The 24,004-nt window shown below is 41.0% G+C and overlaps 1 protein-coding gene across 6 annotated transcripts in view; it reads right to left on the bottom strand.

Moving 5' to 3' along the window:
• The window catches only part of THSD7B (thrombospondin type 1 domain containing 7B), a 330,826-nt gene that overhangs the window by 183,146 nt on the left and 123,676 nt on the right, over positions 1-24,004 (bottom strand). For all 6 annotated transcript variants that reach the window (XR_012588260.1, XM_074594199.1, XM_074594198.1 and 3 more), the window contains 3 exons: positions 20,425-20,676; positions 12,532-12,701; positions 710-865 (listed from right to left, as the gene is read on the bottom strand). Coding sequence is in view for 5 of the 6 variants with exons in the window: in XM_074594199.1 (XP_074450300.1) it covers positions 710-865; positions 12,532-12,701; positions 20,425-20,676 (578 nt within the window). In the remaining variant the exon portion in view is untranslated. The remainder of the gene's footprint in view (positions 1-709; positions 866-12,531; positions 12,702-20,424; positions 20,677-24,004) is intronic.

Here is a 24,004-nt window from a genome sequence, read left to right as displayed (position 1 = left end):
CTCCAATCACTTCAAAAACTTACGCCATTTTCAGAAAAGTGTAATTTCCAAACAATAATATTCATTCCCTGACATGAATTCCAACAGTCGACTTTTCAACTTAGAGCCTTAGGAAAGGCTTTGCAGTGAATCTTTAAGTGTTGCAGCAACAAACACCTACACTAATCAATTAAGATCCAGGGGCATGAAATCATATTTGCATACTCTTCTTTCAGGGATTTAAACCAAACCCAGAACAATGAGAACAATCTCTTGGGTCAGCCTAACTCCACGATACATCTCAGCCCTGACTCCCTCCAACCTCACCCAAGCATCGCCCTGGAATCCAGGCATGCAGCAGGACTTCCGAGGGGGATCAGAGCGAGACAGCCTGGCACTATGGAGGTCTGCAGCTGCTATCCCAAGAAATCCTCCTTTTCTACAAGTTCGGTGCTGGATAAATGGATCTGCATCAAGCTGAAAATCTTATCTTTTTTTTTTTTTTCTCTCCTTCTCCCAAGAATAACCGCAAAAAGCTTTTAAAGGTCATATTCCACTCCTGCACACACATCTAAGAGCTTCATCCTACATTAGATTAATTTAAAAAAAAATACATTAAGCTCCCCATGTAGAATTTGACACCACTGCTTTTGCCATCTTATCATAATATTCCGTTACCCACTTTAGATCCCCCAACGCTGCAAAAGCAATGTATAAGAGCATCCATTACCTCTTCTTCCGTGGTGGTCCTGGCAGTTCTCGTGGAGGCAGGGGCCCCACAGCGACCAGGCAGACACCACGCACTCGGACGGGCACGGCAGGTTACACAGCTGGGAGGCGGAGGGAGCAGGACCCAGGCAAAGCTTCCCGTCAACTGGTCTAGTAACTAAAAAGGAAAGGGGGGAAACAAAAAAAAAAGAAAGGAAAAAAGAAAAGCCCTGTGACTCTGCCCTGACCAATGCACAGAGCTCCAGAGTTTACTGCTGGCCTTAGTTTTCCAGAACGCACCAAAATCCAGTGCTTTTTTAGGGTTTTATCTCCCAGAGCAAAAAGTTAATCTTCTGTTCAGCAAGACACACAAATTTTTAGCTAAATCATCCATATTCGTCAGGCCAATTAAGACTGTGGTAAATGAGTGCTTTAACAGTAAATTCAATGCTGATTTTCTACAACGATGGAGCAACAACCTGGAATCTAATCCCCCTACATTTATGGCCAAGGAGACCTCTTTACACAGTACTGAAGAGAAAGACGCCTAAGAAGAGAATCCAAAAAGCTCATGCTGCTGTTGGGAGCCAGGCAGAGGCAGGTGACAAAAGCCTGAGCACGGGGGAACCTCCCCGTCCCCATCCCCTTCAGGGGCTCTGCCACCTCTAGGTTACAGATGCAGAATCCGGACCATTGAATTTTGTTCATCTACCTTCGATAAAGCTGAGCAGAGCTCTTGGCTTGTTCTACGCAGACATACGTAGAAAGCATCTTTCCCGCTTGGGAGGCGAGACGTTTACTTGAGCTGCCGGCAGCCAAGGCAGGCATGGATCTCCAAACCTCCTCACCTATGAGATGAGCTGACCCCAAATTCTGCCAAAGTACCAGTTTAGTTGATTCTGACCATAAATTTGGAAAGCTGATTCCCTTTGTATTTTCATTTATCATAAGAGATTTTTGGTTTCAATTAAATTCTCTCGCCTTTTTATTCAGGGCAGAGGGAGGAAGGAAAAGAAGAGGAAAGACTCTTAAATCTATCTTCTGTGACATTATATGATATTGCATTTTAATTACATTATGGGCCGAATTTGGCTGTCTCTTTAGATAAATCAATATCAAAGCAGTCTTTCAAAAGGCAAAGTCTTGTTTGAGTTTACTCTGACATGGTATTACCAAGACTTCATTAATTTTTATAGCTACTGAGTTTGCTTTATCCTCATTTTTATTTTTAATGCGTATTATCCTTTGCTTCCATGCATGGAATTGACTTGAAAAGAATTTATAAAAATATGCCCTTTTTGCCAGTAATCTTTAATTTTGCTGATATTTTACCATTTTCTTTAAAATGAATCATTTGAAGAAAAGCATGACACTTTTTTTTTTAAGCACAAGACTTCAGTGTTTAAAATCCCAGTAAATTTTCATTTGCACGTCCTGAAGCTGAGACTTAAGACCAATATCAGTACTTATGATTCCAGCTCATCAGAATAACAGGATTCAACAGCAGCGGTGATTTAATTCTAACCTGAAAGATAATACGCTAGTAAGAAAGACCATTTTCTGAATGATTTCTGAGACACTGTAAGGTCTTTGACATGTTCATTTAGAGATTACAACAAGGTGGCATAAATCCAATTCACCTGAATGCGAACATAAACAGACTTTTTCTAGAGACCTTGCAAGTGAAGTGACAGACAGAACGAGATAAATATTAGAGTTCTAAGGATAAGGGTGTTTATTTTACCAAGAAGTCTCACGCATGGCTTAACCTGCCTTTCAGCATCAAGCTTTGCAAAACTATCATTTTTTGAGAGTCCACTTGAAGAAATGGAAGGAAATAAAATTGAGTGCAGACGGTCAACCCAAGGAATGAAGTCCAGTCCTACTCTGCTCTAAATCCGGGCATCGTTGTTAGCAAGGGCTCTTTCCTCCTCACTGATTTTTAGATCGTTTCTGTATTGCAATTTAACTATTTAAATGTGGAAGCCACTAGACAAAGCAGGTTGGTTCTTGAACTAACCAGCTACAACCAGTGGTGCCGAGGGTATTTTAAATTGATTTTGGATAAAAGGAAAACAAGCAAAATTGATTACAAAAAGTTAAAGGGGCAGGTTTTTGTTCGTAGGCTGAGCCTGCCAGCCATCCCAGACTCATGGAAGACTCTTTCCCATTCTGGAGGAAATCCCTGCCTTCCTCTCCCTGCCAACCACCTTCCTGCTCCTCTTCCTCCCCCGGGCTGATATCCTATTTAATTCTAGCACTGGGAGCTCTTTTCCCAGGACCAATATCCTACTTGTCACTGGAAGACGACTGCTTGTTTACTCACTTCCTTAAGTAATTCTATATATTCTGTAAAATGTAAATCAGAAAATACACAAACTATTCTAATCAAATATCCAAATATATTCTAGGTCTGTGCCAGCTCGTACTCGCTCTACACTGACTACAATCCTCCAGTGAAAGTCTTCAGGAATAAGAGAAGAACAAAAAGAAACGAGCTGCATTAATAAATGCACATACGATAGCATGTATTTTTTCCTTTTCCAAAACCAGGAGGGTATAAAGGGCCACAATTTCCAGCACGACAGACAGAGTGACTGCATGGACCAGCGCGGTCCTCTATAAAGGAGTTCCATCCCTTCTTTGGCCACTTGATTGACAACTCTGAGTTCCATCAGATGAGTTCCATCAGTTTTATTTAAAAGCTTGATGTGATTTTTCTCTTGCTATTTTTTATACTCTAATAAATACCTTCCTTTTTTTTTTTTTTTAAAAATGAATTATAAGGTGGGTTTTTTTCTGTGAATCTTTTAAACACCAAAATTCTCACACGCGCCAGCCTCCAAAAAGGTGCAGACAGCCTGGCTGGGGATGCTCTGCTCAGGACAAGAACCTCACATAATGCCTATGATAAACGAACACAGCTGCTAGGACTGTCTTTACACACTGGACAGCCTTCTGGTTTTGCTCAATAATTGACTTTGTAATGGCACGTTCCCACATTCATAGAGCAAAAGTGCTTCTTGTGCAATTATTTTCCTTGGAAAAATATCAGCCCCTATTTGAGGGGAAGGGGAAGGCAGAAGCCAGGGAAGAGAAGAGTGAGAGAGGGAGGCAATATCTGTGATTCAAGTAGTGGCTTATTTATTACGCTTGTTCGTACCTTTTAAAATCCTGTGTTCTTCCCAATCTATAGAACAAACTTGAAAAAGCAATCAAGTACTAATCTGGGAGCCTCTGAAACATTGCACATTTCTATAGCTGTTATATTGAATCTATCCTTCATAAATGCGACTACAGCTGTTCCCAGCACCAGTGTCTGCCTCAAGTTTGAATTTTACTATTTGCCGTTATTTTCAGGTTATTGCTACCAGCAGGAGATAATAAATTGGGTTCTGAAGTATCTTGTTTCCCTATATATTTTTACCGAGGTAGTGATTTGGAGGACTGGGAGAGGAAATCAGCTCTGATATGATTATTTCCATAATGTAGTTTTAAGCCAATAAATAAATTATCTGTGAATATAGTCAGAGGGACACATACTTGCAGGCATACATACCAACACTATGCTAAAAAGTAATGATGACCAGACAGAGGGAGAAATGTATAGGACGGCATTTTGGTTGCAGTGATTCCTTTCAAATTTAGTTTTTCAACCCCTCAGGAGGTAAATAACCCTTTTTTTTTTTTTTTCTTGGACCTTAACTTCATTTCCCTTTTACAGTGAAAAAATAAGTATGTCTGATATTAACACCTAAATGAGACATTTCTAAATACCACTAACATATCTGGAACACACACAAAGAATATCAGGACCATCTCATATACTGGTGCAGCCATATTTTCAATTCTCAAGGCAATAAATCCAGCTGTTTACCACCACTTTTGGCAAAACTAAGCCAAATTAATGATTGCCAGGGTAGAAGAAAGGGATGGCATGTCTTTGTGAAAGTTCTTACTGCCTTTGCCAGGACTTATAAACTGAAGACACTTGGATCAATACAGAAGGAAATTACTTGAGGAAATCACAAAGGAATGAGCTGTGTTATAAAAACACCTACATGTGTAAAACACAATAGGGATAAAACCCAGCACAACATTTGTAAGTAATTTCGCTAACCTGAAAGACTTGTTTTTATAGCAAAAACAAAAGATTAGACAAAGGAGAAGTGGGGAATGTCATTTAAGTAGCCTGGAAATGGCGCCAACCCTAGTCCGGTGCATCCCTCCATTAAAGAGCCTAATGCACCCCGCGCCTGATGGAAAGGGTGCCTTTATGCTTCATAAGCAGAATCAATTAGTTTTGAAGCCACAAGGCACAAAGTTGAAGTCCTATTTTCAATTAAAATCTATTTAATAGACAAGAAACAAAGTATGAAAAGAAGGCTAATCACAGCATGAAAGAGGGTTAATAGCGGATTGCCAAGAGCAACAACGGTTTAATGTATTCCAGAACAATAAAGATCCTCGCAATTTTGTTAAAGTGACACAGACTATTAGCGCTCCATGGAATAAAAAGTTTCCCTGTGTCCATATTCTCTGCTGTACAACAGGATCCTGATCCCAACTGAGATATTGTGTTGTTTCACTACAGCAGGATTTATAGAGATTACCGACAGAAAGCGCAGATCTGGCAAAAATTCCAAGTGAATATGGGGCTTCCTGCCAGCAGTCAGAAGGCCGAGCAGACCAGAGGTGGCAAGTCATTAAGAGTGTCCAGGAAAAACAGCAGAAGCAACAGGGATGCTGGGATGCCAGTGAAGGCAACGACAGGAAGGAAAAAGGGGTTCTCCGGGACGTTTGAGCCTCATTGGCTGTTATCAGGAAAAGGCCACCAGATGCCGGAAGTCACTGGGACAGACCACCAGAGAGGGCGAGAGAAGCCACAAGGAAAACAGGGAAGAAAACCCAAAGGTGGGGCTATACTTCATGAAAACCTCGTAAGAGTGTGAACTTTGCCCATCATGAAGTTTAGCGTTCATTCAACAGGAAGGAGCAGAAATCTGTTCTGTGAACGCCACAGCATGGCAGGAGTCCCGGTACCACAAGGAAAACACCACTATGGATGTGTCTACGATACTGGGACATGGTACAGGTGGCCCAGAGCTAAGCTAGTGACACGCTAAGCTAGTCAACTCATGGCATGGCCATGCCAGCTGGGATCGTGAAAGCAGCAGGGCTGCTCCCCGCACATCTGGCCCAGGTTCAGAAGCTCGATTTATCTCAAACGTCTCCTGTTCCAGGACCGGACCAGTCACCACAGGCTTCGTTATCCCTCCCTGGTGTCCCAGTCTGTGGTATAGCCTCGTACGTGCAAGTCCTTTTATTTTTATATCTGACTCAACATTATTGTTTGAACACAATGCAGCTCCCTGTCCTCTTAACGACGGGACAAAATTACTCAGAACAAACTGTCACTGTTTTGAATAAAATTAATCCAGTTCCAGTGGCAGGAAATAATGACAAAAATATGAACGCAATTAAAATCTTAGCTTTCAGAGATAAAACCCTGAACTAAAACATAGTATCTCATGTGAACTGACTGGGCAGCGTATTATTTGCTGCATATCAAAGACAGCTGCATAAATAAAAGTAATTATAAAGACACAAATACTTCATGGTCATATCAAATAGCTTGTTGACAAAAAAAAGGCATATTCCTCACACAGCACCTTTTAAGAAGGCACATTTCTTTCACTGTCAAAGTCTTTTTATACATTATTCTCTTCATTTTACTTTAATTAGTTTCTAGACATGAAAGAACTGAAAATATTACACCTCTAAAAGACATTAGGGAGAATGTTTTTTTTCCTAATGGATTCAAACTAGAATTTTTGAAATACACATTTAAACACTACTGTCAAGCACTGCAATGATCTGAATAAAATCATTTCCTCTCTTGCTTCTAAAGGGTTTCCCCCGAAGAAGCCAGCTGTTACATATTTATTTTTCCATTATGTGAGTTGTATCTCGTAAATTCTGCTCAGCATTTGGTGAGCTTACCGATCAATAACTCGGCATCCCAGCGATATAAATCTGATGCAGACTTGCCTGAATATATTTTACACTTCAGAGGTGTATTTCTCATCTTTTCAGGCCCGTTCGGTCATCCCAATGATAAATAACTAGTTTGGGATGAGAGGGATCCTTAAGGGGGGTTTCTTCCACCTGAGAATATGGTCTCTGTGATTCAGGTCAAATAAGCCGCAGGCTGGATGCTCCCGATGCTCCACCACGATCCAGCTGAACAAAAGCTCTTTTCACACCACTGCTGACCATCGGTTCTCTCCCCACTATGGTCCCAGTCAAGTTTTCTCATTACTAATATATTCTAACCTATTCCTTTTCAATTTCATAAACCAGACAAGGACAACAGGATTTAAACATCAAAGTCCCCAAATTCTAATTTCCGTAGAGTAAATCAATCTTCTCATTCCTGCAGCTTCACCAGCATAAATTTAAAAAAAAAAAAAAAAGCCCCAAACCAGCATGCATTTAATACAGGGTTTGGACTCCACACGGGGTTCATATTCATTCCAACAGTGCATATCCCACGCCAACTCCTACGGGCAGCTTATCTCCATCAGCACAGTCTCTTCCCAATAAATACGCAGGATGGTAACAGCCATAAACGACAACAACCTGCACAACCAACTTACGGTTTCTAAAGAGTCGGACCTGGCACCTCACAGGACAGCTAGCACCCAAAGCGATGGTGGCACGTTCAAACAGGACTCTTCATTGGTATTTCCACCCTCCTGAAAGTCCTTCCCTGGTTTATTGAACAGATGCCACACGTACCGATTTGAAACACTAATCCCCCAGAAGACACGCTTTGGGAGATCATGAGTCAGAGCAGAACAAAGAACTTGCAGGGAAAAAAAAACGTGGCACCCTCATTAGGGAACAGAGCATACCGAGCAAAGGCGGCAAAACCGCAGATCTCAGAGCTAAAAAAGACTAAAGGGCAGAAAGAAAGGGATGAGAATAAATATGGACTAAAACAAGATACGAGTGAAAGAGTCCTCAAATTCATCTCTGTGCAACTCCAATGGGGCACTAATTTCTGGAAAACAAAATACAGTGCCAAAAGATCTCCTGTATGGGAATTAAGAACAGTCTGAAAAGTTTACTTATCAGATAAGAAAGGATTAGACATTCCTGCCTATCAGAAGCAGGGAGAAAGTGCAATGTTTTGTGGAAAATGAGAAGGAATAGAAGCCATAAAATTATCATTTTGAGACTCATATAAGTAGGACTTAGATGAAAGTGCAGGGGAATACTTTCATTTTCAGACCATTTGGGGATTCTGTCGGTAAAGTGGCTTCTAAGACAAAAATACATAAGGGAATGTACACAGGGATGGATCAGAAAGTAACCATTAGACCTGAAAAGGTACTCAAGTATTTACTAAGTCCTGAACTGTAAACAGACTAAAGGAGTTTTTGCCGCTACAGCTGATGACACACAAGTTTATAAATAAAACGTGATGTAAGATGAACCAGGTGGAATTGCATCCTACAAATAAAGCAAAAATGGGTACAGGCTGGTGAACTACAGTGGAATAAGTAAGTCGAGAAATTATGTCTACTAACAGGTGAGGGCTGAATCTCTCTCAAAGGAAAGAGGGGTATAAAAGTAATAAAGATGTCTGTAAGGAGTAGTTTTGCAGTGTAACACTAAAAGGTATCTAAGAATAACGAAGTTGCAACTACCTCACATACCTGCTGTTGAAATCCAAGATCAAATAAAAACAAATATATGGAAACAAATATGATGGAGACGCTAATTAAGCAAAAAAATTGTAAACAAAACTTTAGAACCTTGTACAGATATGCGAATTTAATGTGGACTTTCAGATGGAAAATAACAAAGATTAAGAAGATAGGAAACTGCAGTGATTTGCTGGTGAGATGGTAATAAGAGATGCATTTTATTAGCCAAGTTTACTATGCTGGGTAAAAAATAAAGAAGACTCAAGGAAGAACAGCATTTCACAAAGGTCTTTTCAGTCCTATAATTAAAACTTAAGCAGACAGGCACCAAAAAACATTATAAGAAAATTCTGAAAGTGAGAGGTAAATTGGATCTCATTCAAACAAGTAAAAAAGAAAAAACGCCAAGATATATAAGGCACAAAAAAAGAATGACAGGGCAGGCAGATCCCTAGTTAGAAAGCTACAGAAAATACGGAGAGAACAGCAATCCCAGTCACCAGGGAGAGTAGGTAACTAGCTCAGATAAGAGAGGAGATGCTTCTGGAGAATTTTATAAAGGATGCCATCCCCCAGACCACTGATTGAGAGTTATAGTCTCTGGATAAATCCAAAAAGCAAAATTTAATTAGAAAACAAAAGGATACTCCCCGGCCTTCAGGATAGAAGTTAAAAAATTCCTGAGGAAGAAGATTAAATGGAGGAACCTCATAATGTTTACTAACTGATGGAACATAAACACAGACACCATTCCCAGACTCCAAGAGGAACTTTAATTCCCGTAATATTGGGCTTACTCATTGTGATTGAGAGGAGAGCTGTATTGCCAAACAAGGAGAGAGATTTCATAAACTGATCGTTGCATAATATTCTTCCATACTTTTACCAAATGTTTTATTTTTGTTGGTACACTAGGGATTGTTAGTGATGTTTGCCCAGATTAATTAAAATTTATTGTGGGAAAACACATTTCAGATAACATTTTATAAAATCAACATCCACAAAATCTTATCTCAATCCAGAAAAGTCAACTTACAAAAGAGAAGAAAATACATGTGTCCCATGGTAGCAGTGTCTGGCTTTGAAAATAAGTTGAGGATCTGCATTTCTGCTTTATTTAAAAGAGCTTCCACAGAAGTGAACACATTTACATTAAAAAAGAGGTAAGAAGAAGGGTAACCACCACCATGTCTACAGTTTGTTCCAGACATGGGACGTCCAGGCCCAGGAATCGGGGAGTATCCAGAGATGAAGGGCAGAGAGGGCAGGTGGGAGCTGTACCATAGGTAGCTCACTTGCATATTCTATGCTATTATTTGTGCAAAATTTGTCTCCTCCTTAAAAGCAACATCATTTCAAACATGTAGATTTGCTGCTTCTATCTCTGGATATCAAAAGAATAATAATAAACTTGAAGTATTAGATGACAACCTCTGTGAAAATCAGGCATTATAAATTTAAATGTGATACTTAAATGAGATACTTAAAGAAAAAACACAAGGACCTGTTTAAAGCGAATTATGTTAAAGTTCAGCCTAAATTATCAAAAGCCTAGCAACTGAATGGAGATGTGGATTCCTTGGACAGAATAGCTGCCATCACAAATAGCGCAGTCTCTTAACTTCGGTACCTATGATTGCCTTACCTACGTACACAGAAATACAGATATCTGAATGATGCAACACTTTACGCATTTACCAAGTGTTCCCTGCCAGCTTCATCTAGATGTAGGAGTCTCAGAATGCAAGAATATTACAAAGGTCTTCAAAGACTGGAAGATCTTCTGCCTCCACATACTCATCACCCATGGTAAAAGTATGGAACTTCCTCCGTAAGGCGTAAAAATAAATATAACTTCACCTGGATCAAGACAGAGGTTTCTTAGTAAGGTCACCTCTTGGGGAGAAAGATATGAAATCTTATCAATGTATTTCTGAAAGTAATACCTGAGTGAAAGTTTTCCATTTCCAGGATCTTCAAGTTGGAATTTTATAATCAAAACATAGAAAGATTTCAGCAGACTTAACCTTCTGAATAACTGATATATAGGGACTCAAGAAAACAGGGGCTCCCTTTCTAAATATACACATTTTAATAAAAGAAGAAACAGATAGGAAGACTAAGCAAATGAAAAATGGGAAAGATATCCATGGGGGATAAAAGAGCTTTGAGCAATATGTATAAACACATCACAGATGGTACCTGTCTCCAACTAGGATTCGACATATTTTATCCAAGAATGCTGCTGGAGAGACCGTGGGACAAAATCTTCTTTCACATATGTCATTGGGCCTAGGTCCAAATTCTCATTGGAAGTAACCAGAAGAATAACAACTGTGATGGATGGTAATATCCTATTAGACTCGCTTGTTTGATTCCTGAATGATCCCTTTAAGGACACTCATGAGGTGAAGAAAGAAAAATTACTGTGCTTTTGATGGTGGCAATTAGACTCTATATTTGCTTATACATCGAAGGATCCTCATCTTCTCCCCAACAGCGAAAAAATGGTGCAATAAAATATGAGATGCCCTAGCGATGAATAAAAGTATTCCCTCAGTTCAGATCAAAGATGTCATTCCTTATTTATACAATGAACAAAAATTGATCAGCTAGCAAATGAGACACACTAAATATTACTGGATAGGGAGGGTTTATAGGGAAGGCTTTCCCTCTTCCTATTTGCATGCGACGATGTTGACAGTAGATGGGATTCTCACTTTCCACGGACTACTGCAAAGCTGCACTACAGCCTTGGAAGGGCAGTAATAACTTATACCTTGTACAACTCCTCTGTCTGGTTTCTTTAGTTGCCTATGTGAACATTTTTTTTTTTGTTTTTAAAAACTAAAGGGTTAGAACTGTAAAAAGACGGAAGAGGTATCCCAGTGTTTTCTTTTTGTTGAGGGGAGAGCTCGCAATCATTAAGTTGAACTGAACTTTTACCAAGGGGAAAACCTGCAGGTGATCACACACTGGATATACAGCACCAAAACTGTTACAAATTACGTTGGCATAAGGGTTCCAGATGCACTCCTCTAATCTTCCTGAGTAATCCACAATACTGAAAAACAATAAAGAAGCGTGAATGAAGTCAGTTAAAGCTTGCTGCTCACCAACTTGTCGTACAGTAGCTGCATGGACCACAAAAATGGTCAGAAGGATGAAGACAGACAAGAAATGTTACACACCCCATCAACAACACTTCTCTTACTTTGAAAGTCATGTGCATCGCACACTTGTGCAGAACAACAGACGGGAGGTTGTGTCGGGAGAGGAAGGCAGTCCCAGATGTTTGGGAGCTGTGAAGCAGCAACTACACATGGACTAAGCAAAGATTAAAACGGGTCTGGTGTTCTGTAACCTCAGAGTCTGTGCGAGATGCTGGGACGCACTGGGTGTCCAGGAAACATTTGTGTTGCCTTTGTAAGTAAATAAATCTAAGATATGATATTGTGTTCTTATTATCTTACATCTCTGCTCAAAAACGTATTCTGCAAGAGCACTACATAGAGTAAATAAAACAGCCTAAGATGAATTATTCATCATGCATCTGTATCTACTCATTATTCTTCTAAAAGAAAAATAACTCACTTCCAGAGTCCAAAAACTGTCTGTCTGCTCAGAAGTTGTGACAATATTATTTTTGCTTTCCCCTTCAAATCACAAGAAAGATTGTGTATCAATCTGAAGCAGAGGCTAAAGCCATATCCGGAATGGAGTGTGACATCTTTTTTTATACTCTAAAGCAAGACTACAACCACAGATAAATGGATTCAGCTTCCAAGGGGATGGGCCACCTGATATATGAGAGAGGAAGAGAACTCAACTCTGAGTAAAATTTAGCTCCTTCATCCTTGGAAACCCTCCCATACGAGCACACCTAGAGAACTGGCATCAGTTCACTCCGGGAAGTTGTGGCTCCTGGCAGTTCCTCAGGAGCCTGAGGACCATGTCCTCCAGCTCCCTTTGATGTTGAGTAACACCTCCCTACGTAAGCATGGATACAATGAGGGCATCAGCCAGCCAAAGTCTACTAATGACTGCATGTTATCTTTTTTTTTCCTCCCCCATTTCTCTTATTCAGATCTCCTTGGGCCAGACAATTCAGAATGACCCTGCCACATACCTTCCTTCAGTCGGTGCTTCCCGATTTCTATGGTGATTTGGACGCAGTAGACCTCCCGGGTTTGTATGCCACCTCCACAAAGGCCTATGTGCTTGTGACGGTGAGGGTCCTGCTGATCAAGGAGGAGAGACACTTGGCAAGCTTTCCATTCAGAAGTCCTCCAGGCAAACCTTTGGAAATAAAAGAGACCAGGTAAAACAAGTTTTTGAAAAGACTGTGGGTGTGGAAGTGGTACTTTATTAGATGACAAAATACAACCGGTTTAATCTTTATAGCAGCGCTTCCCACTTTAAAACAGGGAATGTTTTAAAACAGTTTGAACGTTAAATTTACAAAGGTTACGTATTTGTTATTTGCCTGGAGTACTTGTGCAAAATTTTTCACACAGCACTAATCTCCAAAATGTTCTGAAACACTACATCATCCTGACAAACCCTTTGAGCAGGGTGCAAAGAAGGAACGAAGATTAAGAGGTTCGATTAAGTGCAAAAACTAGTTTTCAAACATGCGGCTGAAACCACTAAACCACCTCTGTCTGCCAAGAGCTGAACGCATCACTCTGAAATGCACTTAATAGCCAAAACCTTACATATGTCAACGGAGCTCCAAGCACTGGGTGGCTTCTCTACAGGTGACAGCTTTATAAATGCCTAGGGCACGACCAATTTCTTCAAGGGATTGGCTAAACTAACTCCGTTCTCTCATTTCAGTCTCCAGAAGCTGTGATACACAGCAAGCGCTAGCGAAAAGTATTTTCATTCTATATTCAGTTCACACCTAAAGAGCATTAATGGTTTTCAAGGAAGGATAACGTTCTTGGGCACAGATATGTCAATGCTGAACAGACAATCGTCATTGATATGTACCAGCTTAAATGCAAGGAAGAAACTCTTAAAACTGTAGGGAAAACAGCATTATGTATCAGTGGAAAGCAAAAATTATTTCCCCATCATGTCTGAAAATAACAGCATTTTTCACAGGCATAATTCATTTTGATTCACAGGTCACAGTATCAGTGGAGTAAATAAAAGCCTAAGGTCTTTCTTCAGCTTCCCAAACACAAATCTGAGGCAATATTGTTTTTACAACCAATCTGTTCACACTTCTGCTGCTTTATTCCTTCGCTTCTCTAAATTTCATAGTTTACTTTTTCCATACGACCTTTGTCGGTTTTGTGTAAACTACGTGAAATAATTTCCTTCTTTTATCCCCACGATGAATGCTCTCTCCTCTTACAGCAGATCCACGGTTGTTAAAACTGTGTATGTTTGTTAGCCTGCTGGCTGATCACTGTAAGCTGAAGCGCAACGGGGAGCCTCTGCAGAAAAAGCCTTCCAGGTTGTAATTCTGTGTGTTCTCCGTAGCGAGTAACCGTTCCCTGACTACAGCTACGGCAAGGAAACAGGCATCTCAAAATTATACGAAAAATAAATACATTAGCTTGCCTGAGCACACATCAATGTTCTCTTAACTTCTTACGTTGTAAATATGGGCATAAGAATGATTTCCAGCCACTTATGAATTTTGGAACGAACTCATGGAAAACATTTGTGAATACTGCCAATTACTTTTAATTTACAGTACTTTTCAGATGAGCTGTCATGCTCTCTTAAATAGTATACAGTAGTATGTGCAAATTTGGATACACTCACAGGGTTTATTACCAACAGAGAAAACAATAAAGAATACACTTTTCACATGACAAGCATGAAATACTTGAATTCCCACAAACATATAAAGCACAGCCATGATTTTTTTTCTTCTAGTAGTTCCTTCTGGGAATTCCTAATCGCATTTCTTGGGCCTGCAGTGTTAAATGCAACCTTTCTCTTATAATAAAGGCAATGAAAAGTGCTCTTCATCAAACAGCGGGTGAAGAGGATTCCTCCTCCACGCCACTTCAGGACATCGTGCTCTTCAGGTCTACGCTTTCAAAACTAGAAGCTTAAATATAGAACACACACATCTTTTCGCAGCCATGGAAATAAGTGTCTTAGGGAAGTATTTCTTAAAAAAATAATTGAAAAGCTGATTATCAATATCTGGCTTAGGTAGTCAGCTGTGAACTCTGGATCCTAAAGACTCATAATTTTCAGAGGCGTGAGCACCTGCTTCTATTGAGTGTGAGCTGTGGGAGTTAACACCTATGAAAATTAGGCCATCAGTGATTAAAATTATGCAAAATAACTAAATCTAAGCACAGAGATAATTAAACTTCATCAGCCCCTGAATCTAAAAAAAGTCCCTTTAGATATTTTCATAGCTATTGTGCTAGACCACAGAGCAGTCTTTAATGAACAGCTATCGGGTGCCCCAGACAGCTCTTGCTCTTCTCTGAGCAGCTTCAAGCCTCAGCCCCATCAGCCCATCTTGCTTTTTCCCAGCTGGACATGCCCTCAGCTGTCCAGAGTTTTCCAGTAACGAATCCTGACCCTGAGCGTTGGTTGTTTAAAAGATACACATTTTCATGGCCATTAACGAGCCCGCTACACCAGAAACGTATCCAAGGGATTGCTGTCCCACTGCACGGGAAACCTCACGCAAGACCTTTCCAGATGGAAGCAGCGACCTCGGACAGCTTTGTGTCAGACTCTTTGCAGGGTTTTAAGCTGGATGGCTCACACTTGGTATTAGTTTGCCCATCTACGGACTTCGCTAAAGACAATGAGAATTAACATTAATATAATCTCTATTTAAATTTAATCAGAAGCTTGTTGATAGCCATTAGGAAAGAACAGAGACTAATGGCTGGAAAATACCTTTGGGGGTGCCGTAACTTTGGCAACCTCGAGCCAGTACTTGCAAATTATTATCAATGTGCACAGTGGGTTTACCACCCAACTGTGATTTCTCCAATTAAACAAAGATGACCAAAGCAACAAATGCCACTTTGGACCTTCTGTTGTTAGAACAGACAGTACCATGGATGTGCTGTACCAGCGTTACGCTGAGAGAGCAATACCATCCAGCCATCCCATCCACCTTCCCTCGAGGGTGAAGAGTGCGGTAACTAAGGAAGTGGAAGGGACATTATACATTTGGATCATCAGTTGGTCATCTCCAGCGCACCTTTGTGATCCCCATGCCAAAACCTATCGGTGACAAAAATTTCAAATGTCAACAGATTTAACATCTCATCTTAACTCCTAGCAATATCTAGTTAAACTGATGCAAACTCAGTATAGCTGCAGTCCCAGCTTTCACCCATGTTTATCTACAGACCTCTTACTATAGCTGAAAAAATCTCAGCCTTTCCCTTTGGCTTCCCAATAGGCTTGTTCCAGTTTTTGACAATACTGTTTGAGTTACAGAAGGTCTAGCTACTTCAAAGGCTGACAGACTCCATTGCCGATGGTTAGAGGACTAGCTAGATAATGTTCCAAATGCAGACCTCCAGAATCCACAGTTTTATCAGTCTCCTTAAGAAAAGGGGAAGGAAAACCTGCTAGTTTAGAAGCAATAAAGTGCACGCTTGGGGTATCTAGGGGGGAACTTGGCTGACAAAGCTGAATAGATGTACACATCACAAGCAGTGCTCTGAATTTCCCTGCTAAACAGTTGAGGAACCAGAAGAGCCAGTGACGTGGGTTTCTGTTATGATCAAGGCAAAACGTGCTCTCGCACTGCGACACCCAACCGCAGCCGCAGGAGAAGTGTCCAACATGGAGCTGCAGAATCAAAGCTTCACCATGGATGGGTCCCGATCCGAGGGGATGCAACGAAGCTGCCCAGCTGAATGGAGGTCATTGCTCCGTGCCCAAGACCAGTGAAGGTCAAAGGGATGAAGAGTAGTGTCGCTACCACTCCCAAAGCCTAACTCCGACAGCCTACCAGCACGGTTCACTGCATTTCCTTTCAAGTCTTTCCTACTTCAGACTAATGCCTTATCTTTAATTGGGGCACATAATGGGCCTCATTTACAAAGTGATACCATCACACCCATATCTCAGCAGTAACCTCAAGCCTTTTGAAAAAATTAGGTCTTAAAACTTTCCCATTTTCCATCATTTAACTTCTGAAAAGCTTTGAATTTCCAACAAAGCAGAGAGGGGTTTTTTTCTAAATCCCTGTCTTGTAACGTAGCAACCACAACCAAAATGAAAGATTTAAAGACATAATCATAATTCTGGAAAATCTATCTATTCCCAGTGAACACGAAAGCTACACATCAAGGATAAAGATGATATAATACGTTGTTTTAAAACTGACGACTCAGTGACAGCTATGCAACAAACAAGCATTCAAGATCTTTCCGATTTATAGCAATCTCTTGGTCTCTTTAGTCTATAGGACTTATGATCTTAGTGCTTACACAAGTTTTATACCTGTGTATATCCGTTCATTTTAACTGAACTACCCCAAATTTATATCACAATTAAAGAAAGTAGAATCACCTCCTATGTATTTAAGCTTTTTAAGTGCTTAACCTAATCCCTTCAGAACAAATTGCCAAAAGTAAAACAAAGCACAAAACTCTGGAGCCCTACCTGCAGTTAAAGTGTTTTATTTTCTTGCATTTAAACTATTGATTAAAGAAGCTATGTAAACTTCAACCATAAAATTAAAAGGCCTTCCCATTTAACAGCAAATTTACACTAATTGCCATGTACCTGTGATGGGACCTTTAACTTGCAGCCTTGCCGTGGACGCCCAGCTAATGCTTAACAGAGCAGTTTTGAAGCTGACAGGTTTTTTTCCCCCTCTGGATCCTTTTAGGAGGCTGGAATATCATTTCAGCCATCTCCCGCTGCTGAGTGCAAGTCTGCAAGTGCTACCTCTTGAGCTGGTGCTCTTCTGTGTTGGTGGATGTAGTCTGCAATACGTTCCTTCATTCCGTCATGGGGCGTTCCCTGTCCCCGCATTAAAAACCAGCCTTCCTAAAAACCCTTCCTTCTGCTCAGAGACTTGCTCTCTTTCTGGTCTATGTCCTCACCCATTCTCTTTGCCGTGACTGGAACACACTTTGGAAAATTCTTGTCCAAAGAATAATGCTAAATGAAAAAGAATAAATCTAAAGGAAAGGCTACTTGTCTTAAAATCAACCAAAAAATAGCAGAGAGCTCATTTCCAGGAACTGGAAAAGTAAATAGCACTCTCACCTTAAGAGATTTTAAGACTAATCTGAATAGGGAAACAGAAGTCAGAAAGAAAGAATGAAACGTTTGTGTTGAGATCAGACAAATGAAGGAGAACGCCTTTCATTTCTGCTACTGAATCGCCTTAAATTCATCATCTTCTTGTAAGGGGCAGAAAAGAAAAGATAACTGTTTGGTAAGCCCCAGCAAAGCCACAGATGGGGTGGCATATATTTAAGGGGAAAAAAGCATAATCTTTCTAGGTATTACACTGCAAAGAGAATATGCTCAAATAAGGAGAAGAGGAGCACCAAAGACTTCTTACGCTATTTCACAGGGATTAACACTACATCCCTCTATGGCTGAAAGCTACTGCTTTCCAGTCTGAAGCACTTCCAGTATCTCAGTCACCAATTCCCAAACGCCATCACCAAATCTCCAGGCTTTAAACTATAACATGGACCTGTAACATCCTTCACCAGCTGCTGACACTTAAATAACGTACTTGAAAATGTTCGACTTCTGTTCATTAATACAAAATTCTAGGCCCCACCGCCTTATGTCCGGCAGATCCACAGCACATCCTGCAATATTACAGCTTTTGATTCCTGCTCATTTCTACAATATTGAATGGACAAATCAGAGTCTACTAACCATGCGCTACTGCAAAATTCTCCTCAACACTGCGTAGTGTGAGACGGTCATAGCCTACCACCTGCATTTTGAGATATTACATCCCTAGAAATAATCATTAAATACCAGAGGGGTTGGGTTGGGGGGGGTGAGGTGTGTGGATGTTGGGGTTTTTGGGTTTTTGTTGGGGTTTTTTTTGCTATATTTTTGATTAAGTGGCTCTATTGACCTGTAAGTCTAATGTTACCTTTCTGAGCTAGCTCATTAGGCAGTTTATCCCAGCTCATGCAGCTGCTTCACTGGAGGTGTTGCCTGGGATTGTTCAGCCTGGAGAAGAGACGGCTCCGAGGAGACCTTATAGCCCCTTCCAGTACCTAAAGGGGGCCTACAGGAAAGATGGGGAGGGACTTTTTACAAGGGCATGTAGTGACAGGATGAGGGGTAATGGCTTCAAACTAGAAGAGAGTAGATTTAGATTAGATATCAGGGCAAAATTTTTCACTATGAGAGAGGTAAAACACGGGAACAGGTTTTCCAGAGAAGCTGTGGATGCCCCATCCCTGGAGGTGTTCAAGGCCAGGCTGGATGGGGCTTTGAGCAACCTGGTCTGGTGGGAGGTGTCCCTGCCCAGGGCAGAGGAGTTGGAACTGGATGATCTTTAAGGTCCCTTCCAACCTAAACCATTCGATCTATGATTCTAAGGTGTGCAGGTATGGCAGAAGGGGGAAGGTTTAAGAGTTCCTAGGCACATGAAAACCTGGGCATAGCAGTGATATCCTGAAAGAACCACAGGTTTTCTTCTATAGCAAGAGTGGCACCTCCAAAAAATTATCAGTGTTATGCAGGTTCTTACCCTTTGGGCTCTCCTGGCTCGACACCAAGCCCCTACAATCATTTGCACTTTAACACAGTGCAATGTCAAAAAGTAGAAGTAAGAAACTAGGGACAGACAGATGTCTGTTCACTCCCTGATTAACTACCAGCCCGTCTACCCCAATCAGGTGTCACCTGCACCCACGCTCCTATACAAAATCAGCGAGACAATGTGTTAATCTATTGTCTTTGAAATTGATGTGCGTTTGGGTAGGAGCAAAAATCACTCTGTAAGAGCCTTTTCGTAGGATGTAATCAAGCAACAGAATATTTTTTTTATACTTCCTCTCTTCTGCTAGCAGGGTGCATAAAAATGATCAGCATTTGATTTTGAATGAACCCAATGATATAGAGACACATTTACAGGTTACGCCTTCCTAAGAAATGTATCTTGCAAAGGCTTTGTCGACGGTTTTGGCAGTACCTGGCAAAGCCCCAGAAACTCATGACTCGATCACTGAACAGACCTCCTATTAAACATACTCATTCACAGACAGGGAGATTTGTCTGCATGCATATAAAATTTTATCAATCTTGAAGCATTTTACAGTCAATCTCAAAATATGTCACGTGAAAAATTAAGCAATACTTTATTTCCTTTGCAAAGCAAACTACCAACCCCCTTTGCTAGCCTGGCCACGCATAATGGCATGGATTTGCAGACCAGAAAGGTGAGAACCTCACTTTCTGCCAGAACAGAGATTGCCATAAACCAAGCAAGCACTCAGGGACTGCAAAGTTTCCCATTTCAAGAAGTACCCCTAGGGAAGCTGAGTACAGTCCAAGCTATTACTTCTGATCAGTTCCCATCTTCCTCAAGGAGGACTGGGATTTTTTTATGGGGAGATGAAGGGGAATCATTAAATCTTATGCAAAAATTACAATTTCAAAGCCAATAAAAGCACAGCCATGGAGACCTGCCCAGTCTCTGTGCAGCTGAGGAAATTCTCCAAAGCAGCAGTCAGTATGAAAGCCCCTTCAGAGAGCAAGAGTATCTGCTCTCAATTTTTAAAATACAAAAATATAAACTGTAGCGGGTATAATTTAAATTTCTTTCTATATATAAGTTTAATTATTGTAATAGCAATAACAACAATAGCAACAATTTCAAGAATTTTACTAACAATAAATAATACCACTCATCATAGTTAACGATGATCAAATCCATGATCTTTTGGATGCAGAGAGAAAGCACGACACACAGCCTTCTCCACACATAGACACTGAGCAAGGAAGATTTGCTTTGCACGAGACAGTCATCAAACAGGGACAACTTCACTTCCAAAAACTGGGCTAGAAGCACTCTCTATACCTGGGGCAAGGCTGCAGCAGCTCTTTCCCTCCAGCGCTGCACGCTTCCCTCTCTTCCAGCTCCGGGCATCGCTTCCCAGCGCCCACAGCCACGCTCCACACACCCCGGCGCCGGCTCCGAAAGCCCGGGGCGAGATCTCCCCAGCCACAGGTCTGCGAGCAGGCGCTCCATGAGGACCACTCTGACGTTTCGCAGTCTTTAGCGATGACGCAGGACTTGAAGGTCAAAGGGACGGGATCTTGCACACACTGGCTGCGATAAGAACACAGTAAAGCAACTGAGGAGGTCTGGCTTAATAAATTTCTTCTTTTTTTTTTTTTTTCCAAGCCAAACCCCCGAAGAAGAAATCCATGATCATTTGGGGTAAATTAAAAGACCTGCATCAACACCAGTGCAATACACGTAAAACCAGCTGTAGTGCAGGGCACATAATGCATTTCCAGGGAGTTCTGGGTGCAATCTTGCATGCCAAGTAGTTTGCAAATAATATACCTCTTTTATTTCAAGTTAAAATAGGTGCAAAAGGAACTATAATTGCTCCTGTGCAGTTAGAATTTCACTTTTTATTCAGGATGGAAAATAAAAGCCAAGCCCAAGAGAAATACTGCCACTAGTAAGCAATCCCATCACCTTGCGCACAAGACTAACTGTCCACCGTCCGTCCCTCCGTCCAGTGTCAGCACATCCTGCTGAGCAGCTCTGCTCTTTTCAAAAATAATTAGTCACACACTAATAAGAAAGGTGTTGGTTCTGTGGGGCTGTTATCAAACAAATGCTGTCAAACAAGGTCAGAGTGTTTCCAAACCTGACAAATCACCAAAGACCCATGAATGTTGCAACTGTGGCTCTGTTTTGGGACTCGGTTACTCCTGCTGATATTAGGACATGAACCTCATTCATTCTGTAACACATCAAGATACCAGACAAGGCCCAATGCAATGGAAAACCAAATCGTAATAGTTACCAACTGTTGAGGTTTGGTATCAAAATACAAAGTCCCAGAATAGAAATTTTAAGAGTTCCGAACTTACGATAGCTTTTCACAATATAGAAAAGTATGGCAAGTGTAGCAAATAGTTCTGGGAGAAGACAAACCTCCAGACTAACGCCACCGTCCTTCCTTGCTCCTCCACTTATATCTCAGCCAGCTGATGGCTCTCCTGCCCAGCGAGCACAGCATGGCTGCCGCTGCTCCACCTCACCCCAGATGGAGATCAGCCAAAGTCACCACTCATCTCCCAGAACCAAGTTTTCCCAGGAGAAAAACCTTTCTTGTCTCTCAAAAAACTTTAGATAGCTGAGGTAACAGAGTGGGAAACGATATACCGAGAGAGGACTGAGGTATGTACGAGCAGAGACATCACTGAAGGACCATGAAGGGATGGGGTAAAAAAAAAAAGGTGAAACCCAGAAAAAAGGAGTCACCAGCAAAAAAGGAACCAAGATTTTCTGATTTTTGCCTAGTGTTATAGGGATGATGCAAATTGGCCGCCACAATTAAGACCATATATGAACTCAGTGTCAACTCTCCCTAAATCTGTCTTCTCCAACCTCCAGTTGCTCATGGTCAGGCTTTTGTCAACTGTAAGGAGCAAATATGGGTACACTTACAAAGAGTGAGATCCGGAGCTGCTGGCAGGGAACCAGCCATTACCTTTCTTGGTATTACTTACAGCACAGCTCGACTAACCTAACTTTCTCTAAAGAAAATAGACTGGGGCAATCATTTCACAATTGCAGGGCGGTCTCATAGGGGGAGTAGAGAAGATAAAGGACATTCACTCCCTTCTCCTCCAGTCTAGAAACTGGTCCTGTTTTCACAAAGGTCAATAGGAATATTCCCACTGATACCTGATCAAGTTTGACTAGACCCTCAACTACCAGCAAAACACAGCATTTAGTGGCTTAAGTTTATAATTCAAACGAAAATAAATAAAAATTTAAAAAAAAAAAAAGGGGGAAGAAGAAGTGTAACAACTTTTTGTCTCAGTTTCTTCACCCAGAATAAAACTCATTTATCTCACCGGTGCTGTGAGGATTAATTTACTGAGGTTTATTTTAACAACTTCATAAAGAAGAAACAGTCTGTGATATCGCCCCCTCAAAATAAAATTATTCTTGCTTATAACTCAAAAAAGATGTCTCATTCCTCTATTACATGTCAAATGCAACTGATTGCGAAGCTGTCTCTGGTACAAAACATCAATACTATTGAAGAAAGGACTGAAAAGTAATAATCACTATATCTGTCCTTACTAACCCAGGGATTTTGAGCCTTGTTTGGAATGTTAGCTTCGGTGGAGTCACGTGAGCAGTAACTTTATTTCCCTTTTAATAGTTACAGGTAACCCAGGTATCAGGTGAGCCACCCATGCCACAGCGTTAACAAGATTTCCTGGTTTGGAGTAGATAAATTAGTGGCAAATGCAAATGACTGTCCTAACTGATTGTACTAGAGAACTAGAGTTAAACTAAGAACTCAGCATGGAAGGAAACCAATCTCACATGTTAAAAAGTGATCAAAACTTCGCATTCAGATACCAGTAACAAAACCCAAGTCCATTTTTAGAGTCACGCCACTGCAAAGGAGATTTAAGTCTGGCCTGATCTTTACCGAAATACCAAACAAAATGAAGCCTTTAAAAATCTGCTTTGGGGTCTTCTTTAAAATTAATATTGCTAGCCCCAGTTATTAGCAAGACAGTACCGACAATACCTCTGCTAATGGATTCAAACCTATGCCGACACTCCGTCCGTGAAAGACGCCTCTGCCCAGCCATCATCCTTGCCATTTGCAAAAGCCTTTGAAGCATGCAAAGAGTGAATAGCTGTTTCTTTCCCTGAAAATCCCGCCACTGCTCCTACTATAAAAGGCTAAAGAGATAACTCTGCTGACCTTAAGGTGAACGAGCCGCGGAGCTGGCAATTTCCATCCTTCTGCTCCCGTTGATGTTTTTGAGGGAGAATTACATGCAACTGCCTACCAGAAAGCAAATCTAATTAACTTGCACCTACTCACTCAGACGCTCAAAGTCAAATTAATTGTGACACCGAGCAACACAAAGACAAATGTAAAAACACACTTTTGCATGAAATTCAGACACAGTCTTTCATGTTGCAAATGTATTTAGGACAATCTAATAGAGATAAAGCCCAGACATGCGAGACACTCGCTGATCTGAGGCTGCAAACCAGACGTGTATTTGCGCTGCTGTGGCTGTATCCGAACCGGCAGCGAGAGGAAGAAAATCTCGGGGATGGGAGATACTACATAAGCCTTGGTTTTAAACTGACTTTCCAGGTATTAATGTACCAGGTTAGATCTCCTCTTGGGAGTCAATCTAGTAAGTGTGATATAGTAGGGTACTTATGTGATTGATGCTTTTTTCTGTTACACACTTGGATTGATACTGTAAAACTACAGGAATTGTTTCCCAACCTACGTTACGTTGCCTGCGGAGTCAGATGGATGGGTTAGTTAGCAGAAGCCCAGCTCACTCACGTGGCAGAGAGCCCTCTTACTCTCTTGTGTACTGACGGGGAATAAACAATAAAAAAAAAAAAAACAAAACCAACAACA

This window comes from Larus michahellis, chromosome 7 (assembly GCF_964199755.1).
Source record: "Larus michahellis chromosome 7, bLarMic1.1, whole genome shotgun sequence".
Taxonomy (NCBI): domain Eukaryota; kingdom Metazoa; phylum Chordata; class Aves; order Charadriiformes; family Laridae; genus Larus; species Larus michahellis.
The sequence above is the reverse complement of the archived record's forward strand: the minus strand, read 5'-3'. Positions and strand labels throughout refer to the sequence as shown.